The sequence below is a fragment of the Phocoena phocoena genome, chromosome 2, assembly GCF_963924675.1.
Source record: "Phocoena phocoena chromosome 2, mPhoPho1.1, whole genome shotgun sequence".
NCBI classification, from domain to species: domain Eukaryota; kingdom Metazoa; phylum Chordata; class Mammalia; order Artiodactyla; family Phocoenidae; genus Phocoena; species Phocoena phocoena.
The window spans coordinates 170,822,421-170,838,259 of NC_089220.1; the positions used below are offsets into that span (position 1 = coordinate 170,822,421).

General features: G+C 45.2%; 1 protein-coding gene across 1 annotated transcript in view; it reads right to left on the minus strand.

Annotated features, from left to right (window-relative positions):
- Positions 1-15,839, minus strand: part of NMT2 (N-myristoyltransferase 2) — a 55,993-nt gene that overhangs the window by 20,508 nt on the left and 19,646 nt on the right. Inside the window, exons 2-3 of the mRNA XM_065870981.1 lie at positions 7,807-7,942; positions 2,472-2,616 (exon numbers count right to left, since the gene is read on the minus strand). Of these exons, the coding sequence (XP_065727053.1) occupies positions 2,472-2,616; positions 7,807-7,942 (281 nt within the window). The remainder of the gene's footprint in view (positions 1-2,471; positions 2,617-7,806; positions 7,943-15,839) is intronic.

Below are 15,839 nucleotides of genomic sequence, written 5' to 3' on the forward strand. Positions count from 1 at the left end.
AATGGTGACTTCTCAGTCTGAACTCCTAGATTACAGATTAATCATTCAGCACAACTGCCGGCGACACAGGCTTGATGTGACCGCCTTCGAGATGTTTTCTGTTTAACTGCTTTTTCAACCAACGGGGGCAAGGGCTGCAGTGACCTGACCCCTCCCAGCAAAGTTCAAAATTAATTTCAGGACTGTTTACTTCTGTCTGGGCTGCTGGCAGCACAGTTCAAGCCATCAGTGTCTCCAGCGATTTCCACAAAGGCGCCCTTTCCCACTTCTTCCTCCGGAGCTTCCCAGTGAGGTTGGGATAAAATCCAGGCCCTTGACCGGGGCCACTGCTTGCCTGGCCACCGTCGACACATCTACCCAGCCCTGCCCTCAGGGCTTTGGGCCCACTGCCTTCCCTCAGACTGGGCCTCTGCCCAGAAGGCCTGTCCCCGGTCTTTCACACGGCTGGCTGCTGGCATTTTTTCAGCTATAGCCTTACACATAATGTCTTCACAGCATCCTCCCCGACTAAAGCTTCTTCCTACGTGGAGTATGTCCTCACCGCCCGCCCACCGTTTATTGTACTTTCCTACCACTGTTTCCCGGGTCTGCGCCCCAGTGCCTGGCATTTAGTGGGAGACACTCAATAAACATCTGCCGAATAAATGAGCTTCAGGTACAGTTATTACCATCACAGACCTTTTCACAGGGGGGAAGTCACAGGGTTTGTACCAGCCCCAAGGGGTTTCTTCTTCTCTATTTCCTAATCCCTAACTCTGCACGTTCATCTTATCTCCACTCCACCAGCTCATCCCCAAGTGAATACCTCAGGCTCCAGCGTCAGCCCTAGAAGCCAGATTCCCAGCTGTTCCCCTGGGGTTCCTTGGGAGTTGCTCAGGGCTTGTCTGATCCACATAACAACACCAGGGGCCCACCCCACGCAAGCAGCTCCAAGCAGCTGGGTGTGTTTGACTGAACTGGGACATGGCTCTGGAGAGAAACGAAGAGGCAGCGTCTCCCTGACTTTCAAACATTCTCCCCGACCTCAGGCTCCCTCTTCCACCATTAACCTGGTGTTGCCTTAATTGAGGTATGTAAAGAACATTCTAGGAACCCGAGAACACTGCAGGGATTTAGGGGAGGGGCCGAAACGAGGTGAGCAGCGGGGAAGTCTTCCCAAAGAGGTGCGCTGGGGTGAGGTGCCAGCTGGAAGAGAATTTTCTCCCCTGGGCACTGACCCAAAAGCCCCCAGCAGAATTTAGCCAAACCCAATACATTCAGATCAATAAATCTACACCCCTGTAGCTAATGGTCACTCAACTCAATGTCATTTAAAATCCAGCAAATTCATTCTAGAAGGTCTTCCTCCACTACCAAATAATTTCTAGAGCCTGAAAGAAAAAAAATCAAGCAAAGACAATTGCTTTCTTCTTTCTTTCATGCTCTGAAGCTCACGATTTTGAAGCTGCTTGGCGTGGGCATGGGTGGAAAACGAAAGGTCACTTTTAAAAAGTTTGAAACCCATTATCTGAAGGCACAGAGAAGGATTGTTCCTTGCTTTATATTTGTTAAAACTGATTATGTGTACATAACTGGGCTAATAAGAGTTTGGGATGGCAATGAATACCTTCTATTATACAGATTTTGAACTGGAACTATCAAGGAAGAAAAGTATGGAAATAATATATGGAAATATGTATCTTCATATAAACGTACGACAAAGCAGCAGGTTTAGCTTGTAATACATTGAAAAACATTTTTATACATTTATATCATTTTTTTCTGGCATAATGTGCAAGAGTAACAATGAAATTATTAAGTTTCTTTATTAATTATTAATTTAATAATTATTAAATTATTAAGTTTACAGAACCTTAAGTGGTAAAAGTTTAAGTGAAATGTGATGGAGCAAGCCGGGCACTGAGGGAAAGAGGCCTATTACAGATTTCTACACGACCCAGAGCACTTATGAAGGCCTTCACGGGGTGTCCCAATTCGCTTATTATACTGGAATGTTATCACATCGGTAATAATTAACAACATGGGTGAGTGTTCAGAATCCTATTGTTAAACAGAGCAAAATCTTCCATCTCAGTAAGATTTAATAGGGCAAATTGTCTATGTTTTTTGGGATAACTGAGGTGTGAGATTGCTAAAAACTTATGCAGAAGAAAAACCACTCCGTGAAGATCAGAACCAAAAAACTGGGGGTGGGTGAGACCCCTCTTATATACATATATTTAATACACTAATGTTTGAAGTGTGGGGAAATTAGATTTCTTTATAGGGACAGGAGTTAGATTAAAATTGTTGTTACTGAAAGCCAATGTCGCCACCCAACACTTATTTTAAGAAGAAAAATATGACTTTTGTATAAATTTCGAATCTGTGGTCTAAAACAAATCATATAAGTGAAGTCAAGTCTCTTTTGTGTTTTTTTGTTTGTTGTTAACCCAGCTTTGTTTTTGGGGGGAAAAGGCAGAAAAGCTTACTTAGTTTGGGTACCGGCTGTGTGTCCCAAAACTGGTATCTGTGTTTGGCAGCCTCATCAATGTTCCTGGCGGGGCCCTGGCATGCGGATAACAGCTCCATTGCCCTCTGGATATCCTGCAACTTCTGCATTGGAATGGTGGGATTCTACAACAGCAAAGACACACAGACACAAAATATGAGGAAGCTGCCGCTGCTCCCAAACCTGGGGCAGGTCCACGTGCACCTGCACTGGAGACTACACGGCGTTCGCTGGAGAAACGCACAATCCTCCTCTAAGTCTGGCCCTTGGGCTCAAGTATGCTAACGTATTAAAATATAAGCAAACGTATTAGGTTGAAGGCAACAACAGTCCTATAGCTTCAATGGGGCTCTGACAGTCTGGGAACTCTCAAGTAAACCGAACCACTCTCTGCTTCAGTTTCCCACCCATCTGCGAACGGTCCTCGGTCCTCACCACTAATTACTTGTGTGGGCGGGGCAGCAGAGAGGGGTGCCCTGCAATGCAAATGCTACTATCATACAGCAGCCAGTCAGACTCCAGCCTCGGCTTCACTGTTGGGGTTAATGCTCGGGAGGAGCAACGTGGGGACAAAGGAAATAACTTCTAGAACGGAAACCAGGCAGACGAGGGAAATTTTAGTTCATAAAAAGAAAGAAAGAGGGGGCTTCCCTGGTGGCGCAGTGGTTGAGAGTCTGCCTGCCGATGCAGGGGACGCGGGTTCGTGCCCCGGTCCGGGAAGATCCCACATGCTGTGGAGCGGCTGGGCCCGTGAGCCATGGCCACTGAGCCTGCGCATCTGGAGCCTGTGCTCTGCAACAGGAGAGGCCGCAACAGTAAGAGGCCCGCGTACCGCAAAAAAAAAAAAAAAAAAAAAAAAAAAAAAGGAAAGAAAGAAACCTGAACTTAGTGCCGGGCTGGGAAGGAAGTACATCAAAAAAGGACTCTCTAAGGATGCCTCCTGCTGGACCACACCCCGCCCTCTGCCAATCCTGACACCCGCTCCAGAGGCCACGAGGATTGAGCAGTTTCCTCTATGGATTCAGATCTTCTGCAACCATAAAAGCCTTTTCTCCCCAACCCAAGTGGTGGAAACAACCTCCCTTTTAAGTAATACGTATCCTCCGTCTATAAAATTGACAATGCCTTTAAATACTAAAGTTCCTTCCTCAAAACCAATATTCCTGTCATCTCTGAAGATCCCGCAGCTCTTTATTTTGGGGGGGGGGGGGGAATCCCTCATGGAAAATGAGACTATAACTGAAATGAGCAAGTGGCATGTAGGACTGAATATGGAAATCAGTGAGGTTTTTTCAACATGTGAAATTATTGATTTGTTTTAGAATTTTGATGCCATACAAAGAATGCTCGTCACTGTGGGTTCAGAATTGGTTAGAAGGAGTCTCAGAGTCCGGTTTCCCTGTATGTCAACACCATGGGCACCAAGGAAAGGTACCATCAACCCTCAATGGTTTATTAACAGCAGCTTTGGACTTCTGTTCCGTTTTGACTCTGAAGTCTGTGGTCTGGAGCAAATCTTTGAACCTGGGAAGTTTGCTTGTTTGACCCAGTACAAAACAGGGTTTATTTAATACAGACCATCCTGTGGTGGCTTTACTCACTGGGTTCCCTTAAGATTCTTGCCCCTAAAATGATTCCAAGAAACAAAGTGCTGGAGTCTAACCAGAGGTAGGTTAGAGTCTTAATGTCTCCTCTTGGAAGTCTAACAGCCTCACCCAGGACTGCCACAAATTCTGTAAGCCGTTCATCTTATATTTTGATTGAGGTCTGAATCATCAGGTTCATATATATCAATTACACATACTAATTTAACAAAATAATTTTGTTGTTCTAATTTACTGTATTTTTATATTTCTCTTGTTTGGGCCTCTTTTGAACCTCCCACAGGAAAGTAACTGATTTCTAGCAAAATGAAATTTACATTCACTTGAACTCCCAACAGTGCAATCAACTAGGAGATCTGCAACTTACATAGGGTGAGAGCACAGTGTATTTCAGCTAGTAATGCTTGAACATGCACCCCTTTAACTTAAAATAGGCCAAGTAGAACCCAGTCTTAGAAAAATATACCTACAGTATCTGCACCGAATTTGCCATGGTAACCCTTCTTTCCTGCTATTTGAGTTAAATCCTCTAACAGGGCTATATCAAACTCCAACCCTTCTGTAACAAACATGCATCAGCATCTTTGTTCCAAAGGAGCCAATGATGGTACCCCGTCTGCATGAAGAAGCCTTCAGAGTGGTTTCTGCCTTGGCAGGTTGACCAGCAGTCCTTACATGAAATCACCATTCATGAAATAGTCATATTCAAATGCTTGCTATTAGATGCTTTCATTTTTTATTGAAGTTAGGTTGATTCACAATATTATATTAGCTTCAGGTGTACAATATAGTGAGTCAATTTTTTTTTTTTTTTTGCGGTACACGGGCCTCTCACTGTTGTGGCCTCTCCCATTGCGGAGCACAGGCTCCGGACGCCCAGGCTCAGTGGCCATGGCTCACGGGCCCAGCCACTCCGCAGCATGGGGGATCTTCCCGGACTGGGGCACGAACCCGCGTCTCCTGCACTGGCAGGCGGGCTCTCAACCACTGCGCCACCAGGGAAGCCCCGTGAGTCAATATTTTTATAGATGATACTCAAAGTAGATTCAAGTAAGTACAACTTTCAAATCCATAGCGACAGAGCAGTAAGGAAAACTCAGCTGTGATAAATTCTTAAACCTATCTAATCACCTACCAGAGCAGCACCACACGGGGCGTTTGGAAGGCGAGAATGTGTACTGACCCCGCATTAGCCTCCCACTGTCATATTCTGGTGTAAGAGTCCGCCACGCCTCTTTTCCTCCATATCTGCTCCTTGGGAAATACTAAACACCAACTGTACTCTTTGCCCACTGTTTTCCAATTTAATACCTTGGAAAAAATGTTCAAGTCCTTCATCACTAAGAAGTGTACAAGAACCCAAATATTTTATTTTGGTTCTTGAGCGTAGACCGCAATATTCTCTAAACTGAAGAATCTCTAAAGGTCACTGTAAATGACGGTGTTATGTAGAGCTGACATCAGTTTCAGGGAAAGGAGCCGCAGTTTTTAAAATGCAGTGAAAAGCCCACATTAAAACAATTTTGACTTAGTCTTCATGAAAAAAGAAAAGAATTTCTCTACCATATCACGGTAGCAGTTCCTCCTGCCTTGCTTGGCTGTAGTTTCTTTTTCTTCTTTTTCTTTTTTTTTTTAAATTCCAACCACCCACTCATTTTATTTTTTAATTTTTAAAAATTTATTGAAGTATAGTTGATTTACAATGCTGTGTTAATTCCTGCTGTACAGCAACGTGACTCAGTTATACATATATATATATTTTTTCGTATTCTTTTCCATTGTGGTTTATCACAGGACATTGAATATAGTTTCCTGCGCTATACAGTAGGACTTTGTTGTTTATCCATCCTACACATACTAGTTTGCCTCTGCTAATCCCCATTTCCCATTCTGTAGTTTCTTATAAGTGACCAGAGGCAGGGGAAGGGCCCTAAATCACCAGGGGTACAGGGCTGGGCAGCAGCTGATGGTGATGACAGAAAGAATAAGGAGATGGTCACAACTGCATGTAAATAACACCACATTTGTCTGATGAAGCAACGATGAGAAATGGACAAGATATCTTCCCAGCTTACGGTGCACCTTTTATGAGTTACCTTGGAACTTATGTCTGTGGATAGACTATTTATTACCAGAGAAGCAAGTTGAAAAGCTAGTGAGGGAAACTGCACTTTCTTCTCACCCCACAAAGGCAATCAGGGAAAAATTGGGGCAAGGAATTTTCCTTCCCAGTGATTCCTGGTCCTTATGTGTAAAACAGGTAACAACGACAACAAAACTACCTGCAAGACTCACTCAATGTCGTAAGATGCAAAGTTTGTGCAAGAAAAAAACCTGAGACCCCACAAAACTGGCGTAACGGTAACAACTGCCATGTATACACAGTGCTCTGCAGCAGAGGTCCCACCCGCCAGGGTCACGGACTGGCAGCGGCCCGTGGCCTGTTAGGAATCGGGCTGCACAGCCGGAGGCGAGTGGCGGGCGAGTGAGTGAAGCTTCATCTGTATTTACAGCCGCTCCCCATTGCTCGCGTTACCGCCTGAGCTCTGCCTCCCGTCAGCATCATGGTGAGTTGTATAATTATTTCATTATATATTACAATGTAATAATAATAGAAATCAAATGCACAATAAATGTAATGCGCTTGAATCATCCCAAAACCATCCCCCCGGCCCTGGTCCGTGGAAAAACCGTCTTCCAGGAAACCGGTCCCTGGTGCCGAAAAGGTTGGGGACCGCTGCTTTACATGGTATAAAAACCACGTTATAAAGATGGTCTGATTGTGACCTCATTAACAGCCTATGAGCTGGGGAGGAGGCATGTCCCCAAGCTGCAGATGAAATGAGCTTAAGGAGGGGCAGAGCCTGGCAAAGGCTCACAGCTTGAGAGCTTTGGGGCAGGACCGAGCTCCTGCCATGACACCATGCACTGCCCAACTTACTTGGAGCTACAACAATCAGATGACCTCTGCTTTGTTATGCTTCTAACTCTACCCCTTTTCGCTGTGAGTTTCTGGCATCGAGGGCTCTGTTTCCTTGGGTCCAGCACACGAGGTCTCTGTTCACAGCCAGGATGATGGGTGGCCCCAGGGAAGTGGCGCCTGGCATCGGCATCTCCAGAAGCATACAGAGATGCAGGGCCCAGCAGGACCACTTCTGGTTTGGTCCAAAATGGGTTACTTCCTACCCTTGGCAATAGAACTAAGAATGGCCACTGCGGACGGGTCCAAGGCAAAGTCAACGTGAGACGTACCCATGGCTGCTCCTGCTGAAACCTGCTGCCAGATGGTGCTGTGCTATTCAGGTAATTAGACACCCAGAAAAATGAAAATGTGAATATCTTCTGAACAAAAGGGAACCAAATATTAAGTGTAACTACAAAAAAAACCCCCAAAAAACCAGAAACAAAAATCTAACAAGGTCACCGTGAGACTTTCTTCTATGACTACAACCTATGTACTAATTCACCGAGAAAGGGGGGATGTGGGCAGAATACACACACACATAGAAGCCCAGCACGGACCTCTTAGTTTTCTGGGTGCCAACGTCAGTCCTGGGACGGCTGTAAATACTCTGCTGTGACCACACAGTACACAGTCACGGCAACATCCTATCTACACCTCTGAGCCAACAGGGCACTCGCCTAAGCTGCCCAGACCCGCTTTCACACACATGGGACACCACGGAGGTTAAAAGAAAACATGGTTCTCACTTTTGAAGGCGGCTGAATTTTAATCTCCTGGGAATCAGATGCCGAGTCTGACTTGGTGCCTCCAGAATTCGGTTTCTCCTTTTTTCTCTTCTGTTTCTTCTTTTTCTTTTTGGCACCCAAATCACCTCCGGGACTCCTGTTAGGAAATTCACAGGGTTTGTAAAAACAACAACAGGTCATTATGTAAAATCTGAATTGCATGAAATTAATCATTTAGGAAAAACACATGTTATACACAGGAGGGAAAAACTACGTTAGGATGTGCAATATTCTGATTGATAAAAATATATATATATTTGCAGATGACCAAAATATATATTTTTCATCTATATTTGGTGTTGATCCATGGTTCCTGGGTCACAGCTTCCAAACCCCTTGGAGTTTCCTAAAAGATTAGAACTTTAAGGTAGGTGTCCCTTATGTCATGTTAAGAAGGTCACTTCTCGAAGCACCTAAGGATGGGGGCAGGTCGCCAGGGGAGCCAACCCTGTGATTAGAGGGCTGGAATTTTCAATCCCACCTCCCTGACCTCCGGGAGGGGAGAGGGGCTGGAGGTTGAATCAAACACCAATGGCCAATGATGTAACCAATCATGCCTATGTAAGGAAGCCTCCATAAAAACCCAAAAGGATGGGGGTTCAGAGAGCTTCCAGGTTGGTGATTTCTCTCCACGTGGAGGTTTGGGGACAGTGGCGCCTGGAGAGGACACGGAAGCTCTGTGCCCCTTCCCCACACCTTGCCCTGGGCACCTCTTCCATCTGACTGTTTCTGAGTTACATCCTTTTATAATAAACAGGTGATCTAGAAAGTAAATATTTCTCTGAGTTCTGTGAGCTGCTCTAACAAACTGACCGAATCTAAGGAGGGGGGTCTTAAATCTGTAGCCCGGTCAGAAGCACATGTGACAACCTGGGTTTACACCTTGGAGGGGTCGGGGGGGGATAGTCTCGTGGGACTGAGCCCCTAACTTGTGGGATCTGATGATGTCTCTGCATAGACGGTGTCAGAACTGAGATGAATTTCAGGACACCCAGCTGGCATCTGAGAATTGCTTGGTGCTATGTGGGAACCCTCCACCCCTACCTCCCCACTGGAACTGGGTCCAGGAACCCAGAAGAATATTAGTCTACGCTCAGTCATCCTGCAGGGTGCTTAGATGTCATTTAAGCAGGAAAACTGTAGCAATAAACTCTATTTTATCACCAAAGTCAAACAGCTTTCACAGGTATCACAGCTCCACTAACTTACTTTTAAATCAGCCTTTTCAGGGAGAGATACATGTCATAAAATATTCCATTATAAACATCTCTTGGGCACAACAAACCACTAATCTTGACACAAGAGAACCAAAGAAAGGGCATCTCTGCAGGGGGTGGCATTTTTCCTGATAAAGATTTTTATTAGAAGGATTAACAATAAAAAGAACTCTACAGGAAAAAAAAAAGTTCACTGGCAAAACATTTCTGTTTGGAACCCTTGTCATATTAGAGCTGTAATCTTCTGAAAGAGAAAAAGAGACACAAGGAGATTTAAAATTTCCTTTTCTTTGGGCCTACTCTCCCACAGTATTCCCAGAAGGTAAATTCAAATTTTGAGTCAGAGATTATTATTGCATTATCCCCTGATGCAGGGAAAAGTGATGGAAATAAGCAATTCTGTTCTATTGTTCTTAATTAGCTCTATCTGTTCCTATTTTCTTTCTTGAATTTTTGCCTAATTATCAAATACATATTCATTATATAAGACACAAAGGTCATTAATTAACAGCCTTATAACAGGGTCCCTCAAAGGCAGCCAATAGTTCTTCTGGTATAAATTCTTCTAAAACAGCCTTTCTTCTCTAAGCATGCCTTCATTTTTACTACGAGTAAGTTTTCAACAAAAATTGAATCTTAAACACACTATTTTGAAACTTGGCTCCTTTTCTCCTTCCACTTAACAAATGTGTCTTGGATTTCTTTCTTTCCATGTCAGGATATATTGAGCTACCTCATTTCTTTTTAGCAACTGGGTAGCATTCCATTGTGTCAGTATATCATATTTTATGTAACCATTCCTATATAAAATATGCTGCTGCAAAAAAATATTCTGGTACTTACATCTTTGTGCATTCATGCTAGTTTGTCCAGAGGTGGAAATGTGAGGTCAAAGGGGATGCACATTTTTAGTTTTAGTGGATAGTTAAGCCTGCTTTACTAAATACTATTCCAGTTTCCACTATACCAACAGTAAATCAGTTTCTGGTTCTGAATACAAGGAGCTTGGAAGTCACCACTCCATCTCAGCAGACTGAAAAGTCAACAGTTCTTCTGAGATCCCTAAGGGTGGGAGGCAGGGACACAGGAAAAACTGCTGCCCCCAAGATTGGAGAGACAGCTTCTGGGAGCAGAGACTCACGCGTGGAACCTCCATGAGAGCCAGTGCTCAGGCAGAAACCCCTGGACCGCAATTCACAGAGCCCTGGAGGCAACATGTGAACAAGACCCAGAGTTAGGAGCCCAGTCACAGGGGTCTCCCACGCTTTTGTGAGTTTCACCCTCAGGAGCGCAGTCAGGTTCCCACAGTAGAGAGCAGAGAAAAATCCCCTCGTGCTTCTGGTAGAGGGAGGGGAAGAGGAATCATTTCTGAAAAATGCCAGACGTTCTGTGCTTCTCAACAAGGTCTGTCCTCAGCAGAAACTAGTCAACCAGAGCCTAAGCAGCTGGGCTACGGTCAGAGTTTAACTAATCTGGGGAAAAGAAACGCCTGGCTCCAGCCCCCGTTAGCCATCCTGTTCACATCTGTGAGCTCACGGTCCAGAGGCGCAGGCTCACTAAAAGACTGAGGCCGGATCACAGGACCCCGCAATGCCTCCCGCCCCACACGCCTCACCACCGCATGACCAAAGGCCTACTTACAGCAGTTCCTTTCACCCAGGACATCATGTCTGACTATCAAGAAAAAACTACAAGGCATTCCAACAGGCCAAAAACACGCCTGGGAAAGATACAGCAAGCATCAGAGCTAGACGTGGCAGGGACGGTGGAAGGATCAGGCCTGGGATTCGAAACAGCTCTGATTAATATGCTAAGGGCTCAAATGGACAAAGTAGACAGCACGTGAGAACAGACGGGCGATGTAAGCAGAGATGGAAATCCTAAGAAAGAACCGAGAAGAATCAAAAACGCTGCGACAGAAATGAAGAATGTCTTTGATGGGCTTATTGGTAGACTGGACGTGGCTGAGGAAAGAATCTCTGAGCTTGAGGATATAGCAGTGGAAACCTCAGAGACCCCCCTAAACCTGAAAAGCAAAGAGAACAAAGATGGAAAAAACAGAACAGAACATCCGAGGACTGTGGGAAAACTACAGAGAGTATAACATATGTGTAATGGGAGAACCAGAAGGAGAAGAGAGGAAGAAATGGAAGAAATACTTGAAACAATAATGACTGGGGATTTCCCCAAGTCAAAAGCAGGTGCTAACCCACAGGTCCAAGAAGCTCAGAGAACACCAAACAGGATAAATGCCCCTAAAACGGCATCTTGGCAAATCATTTTCAAACTACAGAAAATCAAAGATGAAAAGAGCCAGAGAGGAAAAATTACCTTACCTGTAGAAGAACAAAGGACCAAACAGTAAATGAGAACAGCAATTTCCCTATGTCTTTGCCAGCACTGAAATATAACCATTCTTTTTCATACCTGACAATCTGACAGGTAGAAAAAAATTTCACTGTAGATTTAATGTTCCTTTAGTTAACCAGGGGTGAGGCTACATATCTTTTTTTAAAAATAAATTTATTTTATTTATTTATTTTTGGCTGCGTTGTTGGGTCTTTGTTGCTATGCGTGGGCCTTCTCTAGTTGCATGAGCCAGGGCTACTCTTCACTGTGGTGCGAAGGCTTCTCATTGCAGTGGCTTCTCTTGTTGCGGAGCACAGGCTCTAGGCGCGCGGGCTTCAGTAGTTGTGGCACGTGGGCTCAGTAGTCGTGGCTCGCGGGCTCTAGAGCGCAGGCTCAGCAGTTGCGGTGCACGGGCTTAGTTGCTCCGCGGCATGTGGGATCTTTCCGGACCAGGGATTGAACCCGTGTCCCCTGCATTGGCAGGCGGATTCTCAACCACTGTGCCACCAGGGAAGCCCTACATATCTTTTTATATGTTTACAGAGCATTTATATTTTTCCACGAATAGCTCATTCATATTCTTTTTCCATTAGCCATCTTAAAAAACAATGATTTGTAGGTGCCCTTTATAAAAGCATGGATAGAACTTGTCATTTATTAAGAATTTTTACTTTGGGCACTTTAATCTCATTTAATCCTCACAACAGGCCTATGAGAGATACGACCCTCTGCTTATATTCCATTGCCTAGTTTGTTGTCTATTGTTTAGACTGTAAATACACAGTTTAGTTTTTAGCATTCCACTTAATTTATGGTATTTTTTCCTGTACAATTAAAAATTTTATGGGGTCTAATACTTAAAATTTTTCCCTTGTGGTTTTTTGGCTTTCAAATCTTGCTTAGAAAGTCTTCCCAATTCCAAAATTATGTAAGTATCCTTCTGTAACTTTTTCTCTTTTAGCTTTATGACTTTTGGGGGAAAATATTTAGCTTTCTAATTCATTTGGAATAAAGTGCGTAGAATGTGAAGTCCTGTATTCCTACTTTCCAAAAATACGTTTCAAATACAAGAAAGCCCCATTATAACATAGCTTGTTATTACAGGGGTCACACTGCAGCGCCCAAAGACTAACAAGCAGATAGAATAAGAGAGGCAGAAGTGCCTACTCGTTGGATACGACTGCAAGGCAAGGCCTTGTTGCCAGACACTGCTCCAGGTGCAAGCGCTTTGGAAGTATGTCTGCCAATTCTTTGATGCTTCTCCCATCGAGAGCTGGGGGTCTCCTTCCCTCCTCTTGAGTCTGGGCAGGCTCGTCACTTGCTCGTAACGCAGTGTAAGTGACACTACATGACTTCTGAGACTAGGTCACAAAAGACCACGCACTTTCCACATGGCTCCCTTGGGATGCTCAAGTCTGGGGGCAGCCAGGAGCCACGTAAGAGGTCTGACTGCCCTGAGACCACCCGCTGAAGCCACGGGAGGGAACCCTCATGAATGCCCAGCGTGGTCAAGTCTGCAGAAGACTCCAGCCCAAGGCAACATCTGTCAGTAAGCGCACAAGAGACCCTGGATGAGGAACTGCCTTTCCCAGCCTCCTCACCCACCGGATCTGCAAGCCTGATAAAGCAACGTTGTTTTGTGTCACCAGGCCTGTAACGGTGTTGCATGCAGCAATAAAAACTCAGCCAGATACGTGGGGTGTGAAAGTGGAGGGCTGCTGTAACTAAAACCCAAAACACGCGGCCCTGGCTTTCAGGCCAGATGGAAAGAGCCTGCGGCGACTGTAAGCAGAAGCCTGACGGTCTCAAGGAGGCTGGCGGTGAGGGCCTGGGAAAGTAAAGGAAGTGATATGGGAAGATCGACGGAAGGGGACCCCCGTTATGTAGTAGAGGAATGTTTATAGAACTGCCGCCAGAGATAACGTGGGAAATAGAGAATGGACGTAATGAGCATGAAAATCTAAAGCAATTTCTGGGCAGAAGGCTGAAACTGTGCTGGCTTCTCCCAGCTGTGTATAAGAAAATGAGAGCAGAGAGACATTAACTCAAGAATGAGCTTCTCGGCAGTTGAGAGGAAGTTAGAGAATACACGAGCCCAGGCAGGGCTTGCTAGACTCAAAATTAAACTGTCCCTCATCCCCAGCATCCCCAGAAGGCAAAGGCTGTACATATAAAGAAATGGTCTCAGGACAGAAAGTCAAACCTGGAATGCAGCTGTGGTTAGGACCTCAGAAAATCTTCAAGGTGGTGTTCCATAGACCATTTCAAACAGACAAAACACCCTCTCAGTTTCTGAAGGATGTGCCTCTTCTATTCTGTCTCTAAACAGTACAGCTTCTAAATCTTCTGGACATTCAGCCTCACATAAAGACCAAGGTAGAGAAAAGCTTATCTTGAAGAAGAGGTTGGTGGGTGTGGCTTTTGTGCAGTACAGTGGTCCCCAACCCCCGGGCTGCAGACTGGTACCCGTCTGCAGCCTGTTGGGAACTGGGCCACACTATTAGAGGTGAACAGCGGGTGAGAGAGCGAAGCTTCATCTGCCACTCCCCATTGCTTGCATTACCGCCTGACGCATCCCCCCACCCCTCCCCATCCGTGGAAAAACTGTCTTCCATGAAACTGGTCCATGGTGCCAAAAAGGTTGGGGACAGCTGGATTATACATTGAAACAGGAAGTCCAGTACATTTTTTAAAGAATTACACCAGCTTGAAAGAGACAGAACAGGACAAAATGCAAAGAGGCCTTTGGACCCTCAGCCTTTCACAGGCAGGAAGCAGACAGAGAAGGTCACTCACTCAGATGCAAAGTCATCTTTTCTTTTGGAAGGAGGATTTAAAGGGCAGAACCCACAGCCCAAGGGACAGAGGCCAGAGCCATGGAGAGCAGCTCCTGAAGATTAGGACTGAACTCAAACCAAGGGACTGGTGACAGGTTCCTGGCTGGATTTCAGAACTGCTATGGACCACCGGCTGTGCTGTGCTACTTCCCCCTTTTTGAATGGAACCACCACCGTGGCTCCCCTATACCTGTCCACCCTTCCACAATGGGCATGTGGGGAGCAGACAACATACCTGCTCATTTTACAGGTATTGAGATGGACTCTGAGGGCCCTCATCCACCTAGACTTGGTTTAGATGATGAGATCCTGCACTTCAAGCCTGAGCCTCATATATAAGCCAAAACGTGATATGATTTGTGGGAGAGCCTCAGGGAGGGTAAATGTATTCTACCTGGGGGAGAATGTGCATACTTTTAATGGCCAGAAGATGGACTGTGGTAGTTTTCAATACATCCTCAAATTTTTTAGAGACTCCTCCCAATGAACGATGGAATCTAGCTCCCCTCCCCTTGAATGTGGATGGGCTTGTGACTCACAACCAATCATTCACAACAAATGTGTCAATATACGACTTCCCAGTCTAGGTGAGAAGCTCCCACCCACTTCTAGAGATGTGCATGCTGGTGAGGCCATGTGGGTGGGCTCTAGTCAACAGCCAGCATGGACGGACAGTCATGCGAGTGAGCCCCCCCGGGCGTCCACTGCAGGGGAGCCTTCAGCTGACTGAAGCCTCAGCTGAAATCTGACTGTGACCCCATGAGATCCCCAGCCAGAACTCCCTCCAGCCATGCCCTTTCCAAATTCCTAACCCACAGAATCTGTGAGCCTAATAAAATGGTTGCTGGCTTATTAAACAGCAAGCTACTGGAACATCAAGATACAGCAATGAACAAAGCAACGTCCTGCCCTATGGAGCATATATTCTTAAGGCAACAGACAACACACAGATGGGAGGCTTATGGGAAATTAAACGAGGCGGAGCCTGCACAGTGTGTAGCTTAGCGTCTGGCACGGAGTAAGCCATTCAATAACTGATAGGTACTGTTCTTATTACACATTTAGGCATGTTGTTTCCTCTGCCAGGACACCCTTCTCTCCTTCATTTCCTGGCAGATTGCTTTTTGTTCAAGATTTAGGCCAAGACAATAGACACATCAAAGGATGCTCCACATTGCTAATGATTAGAGAGATGCAAATCAAAACTACAATGAGGTATCACCTCACACCGGTCAGAATAGCCATCATCACAAAATCTACAAACAATAAATGCTGGAGAGGGTGTGGAGAAAAGGGAACCCTCCTACACTGTTGGTGGGAATGTAAGCTGGTGTAGCCACTGTGGAAAACAGTATGGAGGTTCCTCAGAAAAATAAAAATAGAGTTGCTATATGATCCAGCAATCCCACTCCTGGGCATATATCCAGACAAAACTATAATTCAAAAAAGATACACGCACCCCTACGTTCATAGCAGCACTATTCACAATAGCCAATATGTGGAAACAACCTAAATGTCCATTGACAGATGAATAAAGAAGATGTGGTATTCCATATATACAATGGAGTACTACTCAGCCATAAAAAGAATT